The sequence below is a fragment of the Cyanistes caeruleus genome, chromosome 17 (genome assembly GCF_971803275.1).
Source record: "Cyanistes caeruleus chromosome 17, bCyaCae1.hap1.1, whole genome shotgun sequence".
Classification (NCBI taxonomy): Eukaryota; Metazoa; Chordata; class Aves; order Passeriformes; family Paridae; genus Cyanistes; species Cyanistes caeruleus.
Genome location: NC_141717.1, coordinates 12,692,228 through 12,713,927, shown reverse-complemented (window position 1 = coordinate 12,713,927; position 21,700 = coordinate 12,692,228). Strand labels below are relative to the sequence as shown.

Genomic DNA, 21,700 nt, shown 5'->3' with positions numbered 1-21,700 from the left:
TAAATACTAGAAAGAAACAGTTGTTTCAGGAAATTGAACTGGAATAAGTCTCATTTACAGAAATTTCCATCACCACTGCAGACAGTGAAGATGCACTGAAGATACCAGGGACTGTGCATCAGTTGTTTGGAGAAAGCTGTTGGTCCTTGCTCAGTTCACCTCAGCTCCACCATTGACCTCAGCATCAGCACTGCAGATAGAATGGGCAGTGTTACCCCAGACAGTCTTGTGATAACATCTCTGGGTGTGACTTTGCTATTGCAAGTGACTGACAGTATAAACTGATGTGAAACTGTCCTGATGTATGTAGGTGACCATGACCACCACTAATAAACTGCTTTTTACCCCAGAGAATGTTGTCATTGAGAGCACCCAAGAGGCTTGCCCACTCACAGAGGTACTGCTAAAGCTCTTCTAGCAATCCAGGAATTATTAATGATTAGTCACTCTCAGGAAAGGTCCTGTAAACACTTCCTCCCACACTGATTGCTGTGAACAATTTCAGTGTGAGTGTGGGGAGAAAGCACACACAGTTTGTGGTTAGTGCAGTTCCCCAGCCCTTTGCAGAGCTGTCCCACAGCACTTGCACCGAGTCCCCTGTCCTGTGCTGGTCTGTGTTCTGTGCTCCCTCACCGAGGCACCGAGTGGGGCCCCAGGAGAGCACCTGTCCCTGCCTTCAGCCCAGGTGTCTGTGCTGCTGTGCTGCTCTGAGCCCCTTCCTGCCCACTTGGGAGGGTGAAGCCAAAGCAAGAGCTCCCGTCCTCTCTGGAGCTCAGGGAGCTCCTGCTCCTGCTCAGGTGGCAGAGGATGCTCCCAGTTGACAGAATTCCACCCAGTAATGCTGACCTCAGTGCTGATGTCAGCCTGGGACACAGCTTTTAAAATTGCTAATAATGAAAATGCTGGACACATTCCTATTTGAAGAGGCTTTTTAAATTCTCCATATACTTAGTTTAAAAAAATTCCTGTAATCTTTCGGATGTTTGCAATACCTCAGAGAATAACGAGAGTTCTTTTCTCATTTGATGAGAAATTTGAGGATGTTTCAAATGAGGATTTGAAACACTTGCTGACCTGAGTAGCTCATGGCAAAACAGGATTTTGAATTCAGATCCAACTTGTTCTGCCTTGCTTTTTTCCAGTCCAGGGTGAACCTTACCTGTTGTTATTTTGTATTTCACATGATTGGATATCATAATGAAATAATTAGTGCCACAGAGAGGATAGAAGGGCCTTGCTCTCAGAGAAGGAAACCTGTGAAAAAAGCCCATCATTCTTAAAATACCTGAAACATGAGTGGAGAAAGGCAGGAGTTAAACTGGCTCCTGCATAACAGTTACTTTGTCTTACACTTGATGTTCCATCCCTGTGCCTAATTCCTCAGTCTTGTCTTCCATGGTGACTTCGTTAGCAATGAGATGCTAATTAAATTTCATATTTACGATTAGAAAATAAAATCATTGGACCTTTTTTAAATAGATTTTTATGAGTTTTGGCTCAGTTAGCTGAGTCAGCAGCAAGGATTCTGCAAGGCTGAACTCACCGGCTTTGAAAAAAAAGATAAATAGAGCAACTAATGATGAAAGGAAAGTCTAATCTAAAACCTCATACAGTTTCTACACTGTAGTAGCTTTTGAGCATAAGAAAAATAAATTTGTTTTGATTCCTCATAGAAAGTCATGTAGCAAGAACCTTTCTTTTATTATGTCTCAGATGGTTCAAAGCTTAAATTTCATTTAATTATTAAAATCTCAATTGTAGCTGGAGACAATATGCTGAAAAGAGATTGATGCATCTGCAGTGTTTGTCATCACCTGTTAGCTAGCAAAATATTTATTTCACAGTTTAGAATTAACACAGGTTAGAACTGGTACACAGCATCTGCCCTGTTCCCCATGGAATGTGCACTGCTGCAGAGTTTATACAACACTAGAGAACCAGAGCTACTTAAATACTGCTGCCAGCCAGATTTATAGGTGCTATTGAGAGTGGCTCCCTAGTCATGTAAAAATTAGCACCTCACAAAGCTTTAAAGGCCCATTCTTCCAATACCTAGAATTTGAAGAATGTTCCAGTTGTGAGAAGATTTTTGAAAGTGCTCAACTTCAATTTAAGTGTGTACAGAAGCCCTGATTGTAAAAAGTGCTTAATGCTCAGCAGCGCTGTGATTCATAACACCCCCTTTATCCCACACTCTGGGGCAAGGCTGGCAAAAATCTGGCCATTTATTTTGATGCCTAAATACCACCTGTGCTCTTAGAAAATCTGACCCTAATTATGAGCTGTGCCCTGGAGCAGGAATGAGAAACAGGAGAAATCTATCCTCACGCGTGGGAGCCCTTTGCTTGTGCTCATCTCGTGTGTAACCTCACCTCAGCCACAAATGCAACACTGCATTTAAAACAAGGGCTTTTCTGAACATTCTGCAAATGATTTTGTTGTCAGCCTGTGCTAAGGAATTGTTGTGCTTCAAGGCATAAGTTAGAAGAGTAAAACAAACTTCCCCTGATTCTGAATTGGTTACCAGCCTTTGTACTGTTAAACATCTGAAAATCAAGCTGTGGGTGCAAATAATCCTGAAAATCCTTGCTTTTGTAGTAGTTTTTGTAGAAGTTGTTTTAACAGCATCCTTAAAGGCTGGGATGCTCACAGAAGGAATGTAATTCTGGTATCACTTTGCAGTTTTCACAAATATTTTCTCAGTCAGCACAGAATTCATGCAATTCTCACACTTCTTACTTTGACTCATGGTCAAGAAGCACACCAGGTGAAGACAAACAGATTTATTGCCATTTTGGTACTTTGTTTCTTTGGTCTTCAAGAAAAAAAAATACACATTAACCATGAACTGAACCAGCCAGAGTTTCCTGATGAGAGCAGAGTTTAGTCTCTTCCTGTGGTTAGTTAATTCTTTGGGGATAAATTTTCCACATGAAAGCTTTACAGTATTTTATTCCCTATCATCAGAGCAATGGGTTTAGTTATGGAGAGAGCAACAGAAGATGCTTAATTCCTCCTTGCAATGCTTTGAACATAGAAAATATAGAATTGCCAAGTATTTGGCATTATCTCTTCCCCAAGACAGCAAGACAAGGTCATGGAGACATTACCACTACAGAAATAATGGACAGACAATGTACAAACAGACCATTTTTCCTTTAGATTGCTACAGAAGTGACTCACAGGAGCCCTTCTGCAAGACAGAGAGAGAATTCTCTCTGTTTTCCAGAGATTGCTTTCCTGCTCTTAATTGCAGGCCTTTGGTGTCAGGGGATAGCTAAGGAAACCCAGCTGGGTTCTCTGCAGGAATAAAGGACTTTTTTGAGGTCCTCCTCAGGCCCTTGCTGCTCCATCCAGAGCAGCTCCTGTGGCTGTGGGAGCTCTTCCTCTAAGACTTCCCTCAGCAGTGGTGTCACATCTGAAAGTTACCCCACAAGCTCTGTTCAGAAGAAAAGGGAAGTAAGGCAGCCCCCAGCATCTTTCTGCCTTCTATATATATAGGCTGTGAGTCTGAGAGGGAGGGTGGTGGGTGGAGGTTTCCGGAGCTGCATGTCACCATCCCACAACACTGGTGAAAAAAGAGAGAGGGCACAGAGCAAGAAGAGGAGGTGGCCAGAAAGCACAAGCGAGGAAGATCTATTCAGAAAAGAAGCACAACCATTTCCATGTACAAGAAGTAAAATATCAAGTTCCTTCTGATTCCTGGTGAGGGTTTGCCCTTCCTAGACCAGGCTGCTGTGATTTATTGTAGGGTTTTTCTCATCAAATGGCATCCAGTTGTCCTCTGTGTGTGTTGTGTGCTGCTGGGTGAGATGTTCTTGCAGCTCTGGGCAAGGTGCAAGGATCTGGCCAATGAGCAGAGCACCCAGGACTGAGGCAGACTGTGGCTAGGAGTGGAGCATACATAATGTATGTATGACATTGTTCCAGCTACAGTGGAGCTGCAGGACAGCAGCCTGCTCTTTAAAATTAGAGTTTATTTTAAAGTCTAAAATTTTAAAGTAATGGTTACAAAGAGGTCAAAAAAACGTCATAAGAGGTATAGATACCTGTTCTATCTACATAACCTATGCATTTACATAAAATGAGCAAAATGTATGTGTGAACCACCAGTTATCAATTTTAGGAGACTGTCCAGTGTTTGATCCAACAGGATATATTGTTGGAAATTAGAAGCTAAACACAAATGACTACATTTTCACAGAGCTAGATGGGAGCTATTATACCTTTGCAGAGTATTTAAGATACTTTACTAAATCATATTCTCCTGACAATCAGTGCCTGCTGCTCTTGTAATGCAGTAAACAGTTTGCACAGCGATTGTTTTTCATGTGTTTGGAGCAGTTTGTTAAGGTTGATCTTAAAAGGAGGGTTATCAGACTTGGCTTCTTATTTATCCTTTCTTTGTATTTTGTGTGTGTTTTACTAGCTGTGGGATTCTTTAACTGCTGGAGCTGTGGCAGGGGAGGTTTAGGTTGGATATCAGGAAAAGGTTCTTTGCCCAGATGTTGGTCAGGCACTGCCCAGGCTCCGAGGGAATGGTCATGGCACCGAGGCTGGCAGAGCTCTGGGAGCATTTGGACAACAATCCCAGGGGTGCACAGGGTGGGATTGTTGGGGTGTCTGTCCAGGAACTGGACTGGCTGACCCTTGTGGGTCCATTCCAACTCAGAAGATTCCATGATTCTATGATCCTCCACAGAGGTTTATGTCTTATTTTCCTACCATATTATAAAGCCTGCTATATGAAATATTATTTTCAAACTTTCCTGGGCCATGGTGAATTACAGTGAGATTATCTGACAGTGTTCAAGATTGGAGTGTGACCTTTTCTGTTTTAAGAATGGCCTACACATTTACTGTCAGTTGCTTCTGAATGTGGAGATTGTTTAAGTGAGTGCAGTCCTCTGCTCGAATGTGTTCTGTGTTATCCTTTGACTGCCTGGAGATGAGAGTATCACCTACAGAGGGTCATTATCTGACTAGATGGAAAGTGTTCTTCTCTCTGTTATTTTTTTAACTTCTGTAATGTAAGAGTTTGTAGAAAGTGACAATTTTTTCAAGAAACAGGCTAAGTAGGAGTTTTGTTTGGCAGAGCTACAATCCTTTCTCTCTTCCTGATGTGACTTATATTAATAGAAGTGAAATGTTAACAACACGGGTAGGAGTCAGGCTGTCTGTACCAGGGTTGTTTGGGTTTCACATGTACCAGTTAATGAATCTTTGTCCTTACCAGGTTCTTATGTAGCTCAGTCTGTAGAGATTCCTCACAAACACTGGCTCTCTGTACCAAAGAATGTGCTGGGTTTTGTAATTCGAACACACATTTGCTGGGATCTAACCTACTGTTGTCAAGCCATTTGCATCTTTGAGCAACTTGAATTTTCAATTCAAGACTCCCCCTAAACACACAGGACTTGCCCCCAGCTGTGCCTCCACCTCCTCCTGAGCTGGCAAGAATCTCATTATCAATTGTAAAAACAAAGTGAGTCAGTCTAAAGAAAAAATTAACCTGGGACCCAGTAATGACTTCTGAGGCCTTTGTTGGACCAGCATTCTCATGAGCCTCGGCAGCCCGAGGATGACAGCCTCTTTCTTAGATCTTGGCTTTTAGCACACATTAGTGGAAAGGAAATGCTTGTGTCAGTAGCTGATGCTCCAGAACAGAAGGGCAGCTATATAAACATATTTGTACTACGTTAGCACAGCGATTTCTGCTGCCCTCCTCATCACCATGCGGAACAGGACGGAGCATGTGTAGATTAAAGCATTTATTAAATGTCAGGCACTCAGCTCTCCACTGCTACTTTGCAAATCCTTTAAAATTGATGCACTGAAGTCCTGTGGTAAATTATTTATTTTAATTATTGTGCCATTATCTTGATTTGCATGCTAAGAAGTAGCGCTGATTCCTAATGTTTCAGGATCTGTGGCAGCTCCTTCCTTATTTATTCCCACATTTCTTGGCTTTGCCTTTAGTAAGGCCTTTCCTATTTTCATCTCTGTCTCACTTTTGCTCCTCACTTTCATTCTGCTGAGTTCCTCTTTCTCCTTCTTATTATTTTCCTTTTCCCTATTTAATATTTTCTTTTCCCTTAACCTCACCATTTTTCACCCTCAAATCTCATTTCTCTCCCCTCTTCACTTTTTTTTTCTGCATCTCTCATTGTTCATATCTCTCATTTCCATTTACTTTAACACATATTAGTGCTTAATAATGGCAGTATGACAGTTTCTGAAACCTGGGTATCAGATTCTGAAACAATATGTGAAAACAATAATACCCATCTAATCACCAGTGTAGGTATTGGCATCAGGAGGACAAATCTCTCTCCATGGACCCCAGAGGGAACCCAAGTGATTTGGGGTGGCTGAAAACCAATCTTTGGAAAGCATTCCAAGGTGGAAGTGTAAAATGGTGGAATGAAGAGTTTTGAACAGAGCATTTTCAATTCACTAGAGAGGAACTGGATTCTAAATTTATACCTAATTCAAAATGATGAGATAAATCCACCCCCAAAATTTGCTCTTCTCTCAGTCATGCTTAAACTGTGTGTTGCTGCCAGAGCTGGAAGCAGCTTAATTGTTTGCAGGAAATAGTGACACCCAGAGAAATGGCAGTTGTCAAAACATCATTTCAGCTGTTTGCAGAGGAGGATTTTTCCATTGTCTTTGTTTATTATCAATAATGTATATGACCAAAGCTGATTGGATGCTGCCTGTTGCATGTTGGTGGCAGCACAACCTCTCTGGCCATTGAACAAAATGAGTCATTTCCTTCCTGTGAGATCAGGTGATGGGAGCTCAGAGTCTCTAAAGCTGCCAGACTTGAGGAAGAGGTAGAGCAGATACTGCCAGCAGGTGGGGTGTGAAATGGGAAAAGACCAATCTCAGCTTTTTCTGAAACAGAAACCATTACAGGAGCCTAAGGAGTATTGCTGTGATGATTGGGGTCTTTGCAACAACATTGCATTGGGCAAAACAATGTTCTTAATGTGTAAATAGTGTTTTCCTCCAGAAAGCAATAGGAATTGTATAGAATTTCATTTGCAATTTCAAAACACACAAAAGCTCAATGTGGTAAGTGTGGAATTCAGTTTATCCTGCAGCATTGAAAACTTGTCTTTGTTGCACACGCTGTTTTCTGGTTCAGGTGCATCTAAGCAAACTTTTGGGTGTCCTGACTGACAGCACCAATAATTGATCCACGCTTTATGCATGAGTTACCCTTGTTTTTTCTGAGATGGGGTTTTATATGGATCTGTTCTTAGGAAAGTGAATAAGGACAATGAAAGTGATAATTAAACAGAATTCCAAGAGTATTAATTCTTCTGACCCCCTTCTGTTAGGACAGGAATAGTGATTAGACATAAATCTCTGATTTATTCAATCCTTGGTTTGGTTTGGCTTGTTTTTTTTTCAGAAGGGAGAAGTACTGAATCACAGTACAGAAATACTGAAGTACAGAAGGGAGAGTAACATGATAGAATTCTTCATTTCTTTTCGTCTCACTTGGGTTTTGAGCTTATAGTCACAAAAATGAAGGGAATTTTCTTTCTTTCTCTTCTGAAGCCAGATGAAGATGCCTCCAGAGCTATCTGAACCAGTTAGGGAGTTTGGTTTGCTTCCTTCTCCCTCTCTTCTGTTCAGAAAATGGGAGTGCCACTCATGTCAGTTACTGAAAATCTAGCTTTACCTCCCTGCAGCCTTGCAGGTGTGCTGGTGTTTGGGGTTGTAGGCTGTGTGGAACAGGAAGATTGACTCAGTTGAATTGAATAAGACATTTTGGTGCAAAAATAATCCTATTTTGTGTCTAAAGCTTCTTGCTCCTCTATTACTTTGGTATCTCTTATTCTCCTTTTTTTTTATATATATATATATATATATATATATATATATAGTTGAAATAAGCAAGCTGGTTGAATCCCTTGTATAAAGAAGGGGTTCTGAGATACACAGAATAGTTCTTTTCATGTGCATTACTATGACCCAAAACAGAAATACAACCCAGCCCAGTCAGCAGATCTGCTGCCTTCAGAAAGTGTTTTGAGGTCTGCCATCTGAAGTAACAAAACTGTACTAATAATAAATAAATTTCTTCTGTGGGCTTTCCATCTCAGTGGTTCCATGTGCTTTGCAGTCACTAATTAACAAGTCCTACCTTGTCACAAACATACCAATTGCCAGCCTTGTTTTCAGGTGGGGACACTGAGGGAGAAAGAAAGGATAGAAAGTGCAAATTCTTACAGGCAGATGAAGACACTGTCTCATCTCCTTTGGGAGTCTGGATTTAGACATCTGTGTCAAAAAAAATTGCAAGGATAGGTAAGCAAATTTAGCTGTCTTTATCAGTGTTTAAACCTTTTAAAAGTGGTTTTCAGTAGCACAGAACATCCAGAGAGCAGCCAACATAATTGGAAACTTCTGGTATTCAGCATTTCAGAAAGCCTGGAGGGCACACAGAGCTCTCCTGTCCTTAAGCAAAGGAATATAATTTCCTTATCACACTTTAAACTGTGACTTTCCTCTAAAAGTAAAAATAGCTTTAAATCCCTTTGTGGTTTTGTGGTTCTCTGATATTGCAAATCTGCACACATCCACACAAGCAGCTTTTGAGAAAATCACCCAGTTGTTACACTTTGTCATGTGAGGTGCTGTACAAACTGCAGGGAGAAAAGACATTGCCCCACAGACTCTGGAGATGTGCAGAGAAAGAGGATGTAGAACAACACCCTCAAAATGCTGAGGATAATTAGATACACAATTTTAGAGTGTTGTTTTCATCTTTATTTTTGAAGTATGATGATTTAGATGTCATTCTTTCATATTCAGCATTTACCATAAAATTCTGTTCTTATTAACTTAAAATATGCAAAACATTTTGTGTGCTGTGTTGATTTTTTTTAAATACTGCATCTGCGAACATCTGTGACAAATGCAGAAATCCAAAACATAACAATAGATTACCTTTTTAAATAAACTTTCTTCTGCTTCTCAGTACAAAGATAAAACTCTTTTTTCATATTTCACAAAGGGAATATCAGGAAATCAGAAACCTGAGCTGAAAGCTGCATTTGCACTTGGCTACATGGCAGTTCCTGAGTATTGACAGGCTGGCAGGAATTGAGAGCCTGAGGATGCAAATAATTAAACAGCTGAAGGGTTAATTTCTGCACCATCATCAAACAAAGCACAAAAACCAAAAATGAAGCTTTAGATGTGACCTGATGATGAGCACTTTATAGAACCCCTGGGTCTGAAGCCTGCAGGCTTTATTCCCTTGATCAGTGGAGAGTGTCACTGACATATGAGAGTGCAGAGTCTGAGTGAGAACAGAGAGCAGCTTTAACTGCAAGGTGATTTGTTCAGCTGAAAAATACACCACGAAAAACCCAGCAAACACCCAGAACGATTCATTTGTGTGTAACAGCCAGCAGAAGGATAGTCCCTGAGAGAGAAAAGGAAACAAGGGGAGCAGAGTGTTCTTTCTAATGTAAAAAGGGATTCTCTCTTTTATTTGTCTACATCTACAGAGACCTTTGAAAGAGATGGAACTAGCTGAGATTATTACTGGATTAAGCTCTCCTGCAGTTAAAAGCTATTTTGTGTACTAACTACTGAAAGGAGAAGCAGGAGAGCAATTTTTAACTGCTGTGGTGATTTCTGATTTCTTTTTGCTTAATGTCTGTTGAAGTCAGTCCAAGTTTGAGACGTCACACCTGTGATTTGTAATGGATGCCATAGTATTTCTCTGACATATCACAACTCCTGGATGTGTTAGTTTACAGCTCAAGAGGTGTTGGATTCACAAATTAGATAATGGCAATAAAGATCAGATTAAATAAGTGATTACACATTTGAAAAACACTTTAAATCTGTCATTTTTCATTTTATAGATTTAAACAACTTTCCTGCAATATCATCATAGGAAGAAAGGACAGAAGCAGGGAACAATTATTAAATGCCTAGAAAATGCATGTAGTGCTAAAAAACTTCTAAAATTAAAGCAAATAATACAGGACCTTTATTGGTTTCCCACCGAGTTTGAGTTGTTACATCTGGGTTTTTGACCAGCACACCAAAATTTCAACCAATGGCAAGCATTTTGTTTCCTATTCAACACTATATTAAATACTAAATCAAAGAATTATTTGCTCAGTAGGAGTGGTTCTGCACTAATATCAGCTGTTCATTGCTATTTTCTCTGGAACAGCTCCACAGGACACTGGAGCTCCATGGGGGTTGTGCTCTCACACCAGCCTGGCCTCAAGCTCCAGGAAGGGGAGGAGTGAGAGCTGTGACATCCCTGGAGCTGATGGGCAGCACAGGCACGACAGAGCTTGCCTGGGATTCTGGCAGGGCATTTCCTAGGTGAATTCCAAGAAGGAAGCAAAAGGGAGAGTCTAACATTCTTTCATGGCAGTGGAGGACCACTCCACTAAGTGTCATTTCTCAGGGCTTTCTTCTTACAGTAGACCGTGTTTAGCAGGAGTTTGCTACCAGAAATCTTTTAAAATTCTTAGCCACACATCTAATATACTTATTGCTTTCCCATTAAACATTATGTCCCCAAAATAACAGCATGGATGTATTATGTCCATACACAAGGGACTATTTGATAAAGATTTTTTTTTGATGTCAGGTAAAAAAAAAAACAAAAAAACATGTTGAAAATTATGCTGATGAGTGAACTCTTCTTTGAATCATTTAGTGGAGAAATCCCTTACTAATGTCCTGAGGGAACTGCTGACAGTGTGCAATAATTTCTGGTTCAGCGCAGCAGATTACAAGATATCTTGCATTTTATGAAATTCAGGGAAATGCTTCTTTTGCACTCGGAGGTCCATCCGTGAGCTCCCTGGTATGCTCCCAGAAATTAAAAGACCTGTGACTCTCCTTTTTTCAGCTGCAGTGGATGGCTGTGGCTGTGAGCTGACTGAGGTACTGTGTGACCTTCTGCTTCCCTGCCTTCTACTCCCCAAAGTCCAGCTTCTCCAATTATGTCGCGTTTGTTAAATTCACCTTTGAAGTGAAACACAGTTACTTCCACAATAATGGTGGAGAGTAAGGTTCATGAGAATGTGTGAGGATTTTAGATGAAGCTCGTTCACCTTTAGCATTCCTCCCACTGCAACCTGCTTTGTAAAGCTTTTTCTCCATTGTTTTACCTTTATTCTGCTCATTGCTTCAGTGTCATTTTTACCACACATAAATAATGGCATTCAGTGAGAATTTCACCCAGCCAGTGTGGAGTTCATAAGCTCAGGGAGATTTTCCCCCTAACTACAGCCTTGCCCCATGATTCTGCATCCCATTGAACTGCCCTGGTCTTCCTGGCCCTCTGGGGACTGCTGTCTCTCTCAGAATATGTAATAGCAGTCAGTGGAGTAATGAATCCCCATGCAAGCATCAAAGCAAACATGGAATAAGTGGCTCTTGGGATGTGAAACTGCAAAGAAAAGAACTCTGCTGGAGTACAGAAGAACAAAGCCCCTGCCAATACTCCCTTAACTTGTCCATACTGTGACAAACCATCCAAATTTTTCTCATAGAGATACTGAAACCTAGACTAGGATTTTTGACAAATTGGGAAAGCTTTTAAAAGCATCAAGCAGAGAGCATGCATTGTTTTTATAGGAATGTTCTGTATTTCATTATGTGAGAACACTGACAAACACATTATTTAGCAGATTAGCACTTTTGGCTTTAGTTTCCAAAATGAGGAATGAACAGCCCTTGGCTATGCAGTTCATGAGCTGGTTTTGCTCAGGGATGCTCAGTGTAACACAGGGCTGCTCACCAGTTCTTAAAGCTGGAAGCTGAGAAAAACAACATGGTTGTTTTTGAGGTCTTTAGTTACTTATTACCAGCAAGGCCTCATAAAGCAAAGCTCTCGTCTCATTTGATCTGAACTGCATATTCTTCTTCCACCACGGTCTCTGAACTTGAAATAGAAGTTTATGTTCCATGTGCCATCTGGATCACAAGCTCCTGTGAAAGCTAGAATGCAAGAATGAAAGTTGAAAGGTTAATATTATTTACAAAATAAAGAAGGATTTTTTTATTTTTTTTTACAAAGTTTATTTAGTTTTAATTTTAATAAAAGTTTTCTTGCCTCACTCTAGCCTGCCATGTAACCTTCCCTAATGAGCTGGGTACAAATTAGGAGCTGGCAGGAAATTGCTTCGCAAGCACTCAGAAACCGTGTGACAACATTTGCATGAGTCAAGAACATTTTCAGACTGCAGTGACACAGTGCTGTTACCTGCCCCCTCCTGCAGGGAAAGGCAAGGTTTGAGCTCCCAGGTACCTGCACTCACACCCCTCAGTGCATCCAGAGCCAGCTGCAGAACAGACCTGCCTTAACTATTCTTGTGTGCAGCCACTTACAGGCGCTGGCTCAGCACATCTGTGCAGGTTCAAATCAGTACAGCTGGGAGGAGAAAAGGAGGTAAGGATGAAAGCCTTCATTGCCTGAAGACAGAATTTGTCTTTGCTCTGAGCTCTGCAGGTTCATTCCCTTCTTGCCTTGCACTGTGCCCTTTGCCATTGCCTCTCTTGAACAGAGGTGTCCTCTGACTTGCAGAGAGCTTGGTGGAGGTGGCTGAGTGCAGATTCATCACTGGAGAGTCTCATATGCTCAAGACAGCACTTCTGTGAACTATCATTGCCCAGGTGATCTGTGGACAGGCTGCACTTCAAACAGCTTCAATATTGGGCAAATCCAACATTAGTCAGAAGTGGTTCTGAGCTCATCCCATAGGACATGGAAGCACAAAAAAGTACTGGGATTGCAGCTGTCCTGCTTGGTGTTCATTTGTCAATTGTGTCCCTTGTTCAGGAGCAGAGCCAGAGATGGATGACTGCCTGGAGACCCTGAAAGATGAGGAGGAGGCTTTGTGGGAGAATGTGGAGTGCAACCGGCACATGCTGAGCCGCTACATCAACCCAGCCAAGCTGACTCCCTACTTACGGCAGTGCAAAGTCATCGATGAGCAGGATGAGGATGAGGTGCTCAACTCACTCATGCTGCCCTCCAAAATTAACAGAGCAGGTAATTATCTGATCAGTGGCTGCATCTCTGTCTGAATGGCTTTGCTCTGTAAGTCTGGAGAGTGCCTGAATCAAGTTAAAGATTATCAGATGGAAACTCTTTTATCTTATTTACAGGAGGTTTAAAGTACAGGGGGATTCTGCTGCTATTTTGATAACAAAGACTCTTTCCAGTGCTGTGCAGACTGGATCTTGTGGAGTTCAAATTTCCATCAAAGACTTGGAAAATATTTCAGTTAACACAAGCAGCAGGCAGTGCCATTCCAGGAGTAGCTTTTCAGCTGTCTTGCTGTACTTTGTGATTTGTCACTGGAAGATCTACCATCTCTGTCTGGTAAAGGCTGCATTGAATAACTTGTCCTTAGAAATTTCTGTTCCAGAGACCAATTTTCCCACACTCCCTCAGAATAACGATCAGCACAAACATATAGAACTGGTGGCATTGCTTTATGGGTTCAGCTGAACTCAGTTAATCAGCCAGATTTTGCACAGCTCGTTGCTGTGGCAGAGATGAAGCTTAGGAACCTCAGGGATGTGGTATTTGCTCGTGCTGCTTGTGGGGCTGATGTGTCACCTCTGTGCTATCTGTACCCAGGCCGACTGCTGGACATCCTCCACACCAAGGGCCAGAGGGGCTACGTGGTGTTCTTAGAGAGCCTGGAGTTTTACTACCCTGAACTCTACAAACTGGTGACAGGGAAAGAGCCTACACGGAGATTTTCCACTATTGTTGGTGAGTAGAATCAATCACAAGGGAGTTGTAAGAAAGGACTCTCTGGAAGACTGGCTCAGTTTTTTTCAGGCAAGAAGTGGAAATAAAAGCTAATCTTGGTGTAGAATGCTTTTCAGTCCCCTTCAAAGCAAAATGTGGTAGGTAATGTATAAAGGAAAGGGACATCCCAGCTGTCTGAATGAAGCTGAAGAGCTTCAAATGGAATGATAGGCATTACCAGAATTCTCAGGAGAAGCTATGTTGGAACAGTGGACTGAATTACACTGATGACCTACACATGTGCAGCACATTTGAAGCATTCAGATTAATTGTACTTGCACAGATTCATTGCACAAAGGTTGTGCTATTTCTACAGGCTCAGCTGAAACAAGACAAACGTTAAGGCTTCATCCTCTATCTAGGCAAGCTGTCAGTGTGTATATTGTGATTGTGATACCATTGTGCTGTGTAATATTTGCACTGTTCCAAATTAGACATACAGATATGTGAGAATTTGTGTAAATTCTGCACCTCTGTACATATTCTGGGCCATTTGTTTCTTACATCTTTGTTTCTGCTGATCCTACTTATTACGTTATTAATAAAATAAATTAAATAGGTTACTTTACCAAACACTGATAAGCTGCTCAAACATTTTCAGTGGAGGAGGGACATGAAGGCCTTACCCATTTCCTAATGAATGAGATCATCAAGCTCCAGCAGCAGGTGAAGACAAAAGACGTGCAGCGCTGTGAGCTCCTGGCCAAGTCCCGCCAGCTGGAGGATGAGAGAAAGCAGCTAAAGCTGAACAAGATAGAGCTGCTGACCTTCCAGGAGAGATACAACAAGATGAAGGAGGAGAGGAATAACTACAATGATGAGCTGGTCAAGGTGAAAGATGAGAACTACAATCTGGCCATGAGATATGCCCAGCTGAGTGACGAGAAGAGTATGGCTGTGATAAGGAGCCGGGACCTGCAGCTGGAGGTGAGATAGATGTTCTGGGCAGCAATGGAGGGTGCCAGTGGCATCTGGGAAAATGAGACCTCCTCTGACAGCAGGAAGATGTGGAGTTCTCATTTGCTTTGCTTATCCAGATGATTGAAGGCATCACTGTACAGAAATGCCAACCACAGTGAGGTGTATTAATGGCCAAAAATGAATTTACAAAATAGAATGCAAGTAAAAATAACATTTAAAACATAACTGCTTGCTAAAAACATAGTTTTAGCTTTTTTAGGCTCAGTAATATCTTGGTACAGTTATCCAGCAGCTAGGGAGGATTCCCTTCCTCTCCTCTTTCTCCTTTTCACTGCTCCCTGGCTGCTCTAGATTGACCAGCTGAAGCATCGCTTGAACAAGGTGGAAGAGGAGTGCAAGCTGGAGAGGAACCAGTCTTTGAAGCTGAAAAATGATATTGAAAACCGACCCAAAAAGGAACAGGTTCTGGAGCTGGAGCGGGAAAATGAGATGATGAAGACAAAAATCCAGGAGTTACAGTCCATCATTCAGGTATAAAAGCAGCTTACACATACTCCAGTTACAGTGCAGGAAGTGTTGGCTGAAACCTCTGCCTGTAAAGCTGCAAGCAGCATAAGTGCAAAGTTTGGACAAACAGAAGGCTGCTTGTACAGCTCCCAGCTGCCTGGAGTGCTCCCTGTACAGACACATGCATGAGGAGGAGTTCTACAAAAATAGTCCGCTAAAAAAATCAAGTGTACATGAGAAATTGGCTCTTCCAAGAGTGCAGTGTTTAATTGCTGAACATTGTAGCAGCCTGTCACTACAAATCTGTGTTAAATAGCCAGCACAGAAATTTCTGACAAGGGCTCAATGTACCCCATGTTAGGCTGTTGTCATATCTCTGCCAAAAGTTTTTAATGAAGCAGAGGATGATAAAGGTTCCTGTACCTGAGTGGTCACTAAGAACCAGGGTGCAGAACCTGCACAGGGAGCTTCACCAACTTGTGTTTGGGCAGTTTGAGAAAACAGTTAATGTGCAGCACATTTAGGACTCTCTGTGAAGAACTTTGCCAAATATTGGGATACATGTGAGATTACTTTGCACTCTGTTAGAAAAGGCTTGTGGCATTTTAAAATGACACTTAAAAATTGTCAATAGGAGGCCTTTCAGAAATGGCTGTAGCCTCTAGCAGTGCCTAACGATTCTTAGTTCTAACACAAATCCAATTCAAAGGTTGAAAAAGAGTGTAGGATTGAAGATTCTGGGAGTTCTGGTCCATGTAGGTCTCTTATATTAAGTAAAATGGTTTTATAGCACTTAGAGAAATAGCTAAAAATAGGATTTAAATTCTCCTAAGTGAAAGTATAAATAAACTCAAACCAGTTTGGTTTAAAAATGCTTAGGTATGCTTAGAAATACTGGATAACCAAAATGTCCCTGAAATCTCCAACTCAGTCTAGGTATTTCAAAAATAAACATGCATATTCCTTGCTAGCATTTTATGCTTTTTTCATCTTCCATTTATGGTTCATTTTGGATGGCAATAATGTGCTGGAACCTGCTTTGGTAATCTTGTTAATTTTAAATCTGAAAGAAATTATATTCCTGGACAATGTAGAAAATGAAGCAGTAGTACAAGGTACTCCAGGCATGTTTAATATTCTCTGAGCACAGCCCTGAAAAGCCTGTGCATGCCTTAAAAATTCTCCTGAATATTTTCTTAGGCCCTGCTCTTTTGAAAAGGGTGATTTTTGTGCTCAGTTAGAGCTGATTAATAGAAAAGAGTTTTGAATGCAGGGCTTGGAGTGAAGAATTGTCACTGCATCCAGACCAGATCAAATTATAGCCAGTACAATAGACCAGTAAAACAGTTCCTTCATCAGACTATTCTGACAGCAAGACAGATTTTATTCATCTTTTCTGACTCTGCTTTAAAACGTGAGCAAATGTCCATCTCTTCTCCTGCTTTACCATTGCAGTACCTTGTTCTTCTGCTATTCCTCTTGCTTGTTATTTTCTCTGATACTTCTCTCCCTGCAAAACTATCTTCTGATTCCCTGGTCTGGCTCTAAAAAATGTCTTTCCTCAGGCTGACAAGAGGGGTTTGCCAGATTCAGACAAAGCCATTTTGGATATTCTGGAACACGACCGTAAGGAGGCACTGGAGGATCGCCATGAGCTGGTCAACAAGATCTTTAATCTCCAAGAGGAGATTCGTCATGTGGAGGACTTGAGAGACAAGGTGAGGAATGGAAGGGTAGAGAGATGGAATATCTCAGGCTGGTGGCCAAAATGCCTCTGAGAGCAGTGGTGGTTAACAGTGTGTCATTTCCAGTATCTTGAGGAGAAAGAAGATTTGGAGTTAAAGTGCTCAACACTAGGAAAAGACTGTGAGATGTACAAGCACCGTATGAACACTGTGATGATACAGCTGGAAGAGGTGGAAAAGGAGCGGGACCAGGTATCTCACAGTTAAAGTAGGGGAAAATCAATAGCAAAAGCCTTTGTCTGCTCTGTGTCACTTTGGGGAATTGTAGGTAATTGGACCCAAAATACCATTATAAAATAAGCAGTTAAAAGAATCACTTGTTGGGATTTGCATTATGGTAATTAAACACAGGGTAATGTTGGGTTGTTTCCACAGTGTAGCATCTGGCAGGCAGGACCAGGATCTTAACAGCAGCTCCTGCAAGGCTTTATGTCAGTGTCAAGTCACCCCATTTGTACTCTGGGACATTTTTCCACAAACCCAGAGGTTGCTGTAAATGAACCACCCTCATCATCATAATAATCATCATAATTTTTAATGGTGCTACCGTGGCTCATCCTGGTCGTGATTGCTGTGTTAGTGGGTGACTGGGTACCACTTCTGAAGTCCCCGTTGCCAACACCTTACAAACAAAAGCAGAGGAGGAGGGTCTGGTGCCCCGGTGCCAAAGCGGTTTCCTGCCCCCGCTGCAGGCGTTCCGCTCGCGCGACGAGGCTCAGATGCAGTACTCCCACTGCCTGATTGAGAAGGATAAATACAGGAAGCAGATCCGGGAGCTGGAGGAGAGGAACGATGAGCTACGAATCGAGGTGGTGCGCAAGGAAGCGTGCATCGTCAACCTGGAGTGCAAACTGCGGCGCCTCTCCAAGGACAGCAACTTCCTCGACCAGGTACAGCTGAGCAATCATCTGAGACATCATCTCCTTTGTTAAGACTTGCTTTTGCAAATATTTTGGTCTGGAAGGGAGAGAGGAATTTTCTAATTCTTTACATGAATTAACTGGAAAAAATAATCTCCTCCTACTAAATGTCAGTGTTGTGAATTCTTTGCTATAGTGTTTTTCAAGTTGTCGGCACATGGCCTTCTAAGGGCTGCAATTCCACAGCTTGACTTTAAATGGAAGGGAAAAAAATGCAGAAAAACAGTTATTTTCTACACTGAGGTAGAAACTACAAATATTTTTTAGGAATGTGAGTGAAAAAAACATTCATTCTGTGAACAGAAATCCCCACAAATCTCAGCCCAAATTACTGATTGGGTCTAGAGCCACATTCTACTTGAGCTTCTGGAGTGCTGGAGTTGCAATAGGTTCAATCAGATTACTCTAAAGGAAGGTCATGGGTTGTAATAAAGAAATAAAGTGTTCCCCTCTGATCTTTAGAGTTTGCCACGGAATCTTCCCATTACCATTATCTCCCAGGCCTTTGGGAATTCTTGCCCAAAAGCCAACGGTCAGGAAGCCGATGACTCCTCCACTTCTGAGGACTCTCCAGAAGACAACAAATTCTTCTTGCCTGATCAAGTTCGTCTCAAGAGAAGAGTGAACCTAAAGGGGATCCAGGTGTGTGTGAATCTGAGGCTGGAATGACACAGAGCAGGGACTTTTAGAACTATCAGATATAACACATGTTGTGGCTGTGCCTCTGAAACTGCTATAAAGATAAGAATAGATCCGTGGATGATAGTAAGCTGTCAGTTTTTGCCCTGTGGTGATTTGCATCTTGAGGAGCAGATCTAATCAGGCTTCATAGACTGTTTTCTGTTTTCTTCTCGCTTCTGCTGTTCATTCACATTCTTGGAGCGTTGTCAATAAATTGATTCTTTGCCTCCTTAACATTTGTGGGAAAAAAGAAAATGACATAATGCCGGAGGTCCAACACACACAGAAGGTGAAAAACGAAGCGTTGGTGGAAAAGCTCTCAGCAGCTGGAAGGAAAAATTGAAAGAAATGGACACAATCTAGAGCAAAATTAGCTATCTAATTTAGAATTAAATTATGGCAATTTCCTCACCCCTAACAGGAAGGGGTAGCATGAGTTAGGTTCATGCTTTCCCTGACTAGCTGCATTCACATGGCTGTTATCTGATGCTGGATTCATGAACTGTAATAAAACCCCACAAAAATCTAACATTCGGGCTTTTGAGGTTCTCTTTCTTTTCATCTGCATTTGAATTCTCCCTGCCCTTCATAACCTTTCTGAGCTCTGACTGTCATTATTACTTATGACGATAGAGCTGCATTTTTCACATTGCACACTCCAAAAGGATGCCTGTTGTATTAACAGCAGCCTGAAACCAGTCCCAAGGCACCCACTTCACCTTTTGTCTCTTTGTTTCTTCAGCAGAATCTGGAAGCAATGCACTTGGGCCAGGCATTCAAAAGTAGTCAGGTAGCTCATCCTTCATCACTGCTGTGGTATTTAGATACCTAAATATCTTCTAAATTTTGGGTCCTGTTGTTTAAAGGAGGGCAAGTATATTACAACATAACAGTGAAAAAAGGTGGTGAAAATATCTGGTTTACAGTGTGTGGTAAATATTCTGCATTTGTGCTGATTTTTGTCCTCTTTCTTTTAGATAAGTCCAAGAGCTAAATCCCCTGTCAGCATGAACAAAACATCAGACTTTCAAGGTCAGAAAGAGCACCCATGTCCTTATTCCTTTTCCATTGCTTTGTCTCTTTCACTAAATCCCTTTAAGTTGTTTTAACAAATATGCCAACCAGGGAAGATTTTAACTAAGTCCAAGTCAGTAAAAAAAAGCCAACACTTTCTCTCACAGTTACAAATGTAATGATTTAAAATAGTCAAGTGCTCTACTTCATTGTCCTCTCCATCCCAAGATACCTCCCCAGGCACACAATGTGCAGCCCACAGCTTAGCTAATTTTTCTGTTTTCTCAGTTTTCCATTTAGTTTACAAAAGTTGTAAAGTCATTTGTGTAACATCTGTACTAAAAATCATTATACCATTCTCTTTTTGCTGTTGGAAAAATCATTCAGGCTGAAAAGGCCCTAATCTAGTGATTGTCTAATGAGCTCCTTTGTCCTTCAGCAAAAGGGAATTAATTTTAAATCTAAAGCATTGCAAAGGCTGGGAGAGGGGGATTGACCCATGCCCCAGCCAGCTGCCAAGTTACCAAATATGTTGCTGTACATTGATGTTTGATCTATTCCTAATTCCTCTTGTTTGTGTAACACTACCCCTCCAACACCAAACACCATCAGAGACAGCATTTCCTTCAGTAGTTGTGTGTGCCCCTGTTGGACAAAATATCCTGAGAAACACAGCTCCTGCTCCAAGGAACTCCATGTTAAACAGCAGCTTTGCTGTCAGGCAGTGTGAAACATTAGTACCAATTAGAGGTGCTGAGGAAGGGAAGGAGTCCACATTCACTCTGTGTTACCTGGGGCTGCTGATGGATTTCAGGCTTCTTGGTCCCTGTTGTAAATTCTTTGTTGTAACAAAATGTAATTCTATGAGCCAAACTTGCAGGATGTCAGATTCAGGTGGTGAAACTGAAACATATATTCATGAAACAATCCTTCTTTAATTTTTCAAATAGCATTCATAGATCTATTACAAACATCTAGGACAGAGCTGAGAGACAAAGCGGGCAGGAGTCTGTGCAGAAGGGTGGGAATTTCTGTGCTTTGCCAGGGAAGGAACGGGAGCCAGAGCTGCAGGACAGGAATGTGTCCAGGGCCCCTGTCCAGTACAAGACCAGCAGAAATGGAAAGAAAACAAGTGCAGTGGCACATCTGTGAAGGGCTGTGCACTGGAAGTGCTCTGACATGCTTCTCTCTGGTGTGTTTTGTCTGTGTGTTTCCCTTGTCTGGTGAGTGCAGCAGTCAGAGCACAGGATGAAGATGGGGCTGAGGGCAGCACCAGCCGCACGGACACAAGCTCCTCTGTGTCCATCAGTAACTCCATCAGCAGCTGTGAAGTCACCAAGATTGTAAGGATGCCCCTTGTCTGTCTACAGCCATCTCTCCTAATGTGGTTCAGAGCTTTCACAACTCAGTATTAGCACTTGCCCAGCATCCCAGCTGTGATCCCATTCAAGGCCCTTGTCAGAAGCTCCCTTAATCCTTTTACCAGCATTTTGTTAGAACTGTGTTATTAGCCTTTCCCAAAACCACAGAATTGGTTTACGTTTATTTAAAGATATTTCAGAGTATTTATGACCTCTTGCTGTCTCCTTATGCCATTTAACATTTACTTTTAGAAGAATGAGATTTGCTTTAAAAGCTGCTTTGTAACTTATCTGAGAAAATTTTAAGGGTTTTTTGAGTTCTATAATGCTTTTCCTGTCTATAAGTAATAGTAAGTGAGGAAAGGGGTGCAGAACACAGTTGGAAATTTCTGCATACCATAGTCAAAACATTTCTTCCCTGCTTGCTGTATCCCCATAATCTTCCAAGGTAGATATTCCATTATACATATGTGGGCACTGACACAGCAGGACAGGCAGATAGAGAGAGTGCTCTTGCAGAGTGTTAATAACAAAGAACAAAACATCTTTCTAGAACACCGTGAAAAATGCTGCCCCCAGGAAATTAAAATTATACTCAAGAATAGCCAGGAAAGCACTTGCTGCCACTTGTAATAAGCTTAACTGGGATTTTTGGAATATCTGTTGGATGTTTAGATGACTTATACTGTCTTCCCCCTATTGCAATTCTGGGCTCAGTTTTCAGTG

At 41.6% G+C, this 21,700-nt stretch overlaps 1 protein-coding gene across 6 annotated transcripts in view; it reads left to right on the top strand.

The window, feature by feature from the left end:
* CARD11 (caspase recruitment domain family member 11) overlaps positions 1–21,700 on the top strand; it is a 103,509-nt gene that overhangs the window by 67,632 nt on the left and 14,177 nt on the right. For 5 of the 6 annotated variants that reach the window (XM_086853634.1, XM_086853635.1, XM_086853637.1 and 2 more), the window contains 10 exons: positions 12,842–13,054; positions 13,649–13,786; positions 14,427–14,752; positions 15,098–15,277; positions 16,819–16,971; positions 17,065–17,190; positions 17,691–17,888; positions 18,381–18,560; positions 19,577–19,631; positions 20,847–20,956. In XM_086853634.1, coding sequence (XP_086709760.1) covers positions 12,842–13,054; positions 13,649–13,786; positions 14,427–14,752; positions 15,098–15,277; positions 16,819–16,971; positions 17,065–17,190; positions 17,691–17,888; positions 18,381–18,560; positions 19,577–19,631; positions 20,847–20,956 — 1,679 coding nt within the window. Of the gene's footprint in view, positions 1–12,841; positions 13,055–13,648; positions 13,787–14,426; positions 14,753–15,097; positions 15,278–16,818; positions 16,972–17,064; positions 17,191–17,690; positions 17,889–18,380; positions 18,561–19,344; positions 19,390–19,576; positions 19,632–20,846; positions 20,957–21,700 lie in introns of all 6 variants that reach the window. The other variant, XM_086853633.1, reaches the window with a different exon arrangement.